The sequence below is a fragment of the Fulmarus glacialis genome, unplaced genomic scaffold (genome assembly GCF_000690835.1).
Source record: "Fulmarus glacialis isolate BGI_N327 unplaced genomic scaffold, ASM69083v1 scaffold29121, whole genome shotgun sequence".
NCBI lineage: Eukaryota > Metazoa > Chordata > Aves > Procellariiformes > Procellariidae > Fulmarus > Fulmarus glacialis.
The window spans coordinates 1,799-2,045 of NW_009195110.1; the positions used below are offsets into that span (position 1 = coordinate 1,799).

Consider the following 247-nt stretch of genomic DNA (forward strand, 5'->3'; position numbering starts at 1 on the left):
CCGCTCCGGCTCCATCGCAGGTTGGTGGCCACTGCAAGAACGTCCCTACGCTGGAGTACGGCTTCCTCGTCCAGGTGAATGTCCTGCGTCCAGCTCATCCCCGTCCCATTGCCCGGAGCATCCTCATCCCACATCCTGCTCCCTGGTGCATCGTCCCCACTCATCCCACATCCCGCTCAGCCCCGTCCGGCTTCCTGGAGCGTCCTCCCAAGGGCCATGGCCACCACGGGGGCTGAATCCCACCATC

At 65.2% G+C, this 247-nt stretch overlaps 1 protein-coding gene across 1 annotated transcript in view; it reads left to right on the plus strand.

The window, feature by feature from the left end:
• Window positions 1-247, plus strand: part of PARP6 (poly (ADP-ribose) polymerase family, member 6) — a gene marked incomplete at both ends in the record, with an annotated part of 3,201 nt that overhangs the window by 1,564 nt on the left and 1,390 nt on the right. The window contains 1 exon segment of the mRNA XM_009588003.1: window positions 20-92. Within this exon segment, the coding sequence (XP_009586298.1) occupies window positions 20-92 (73 nt within the window).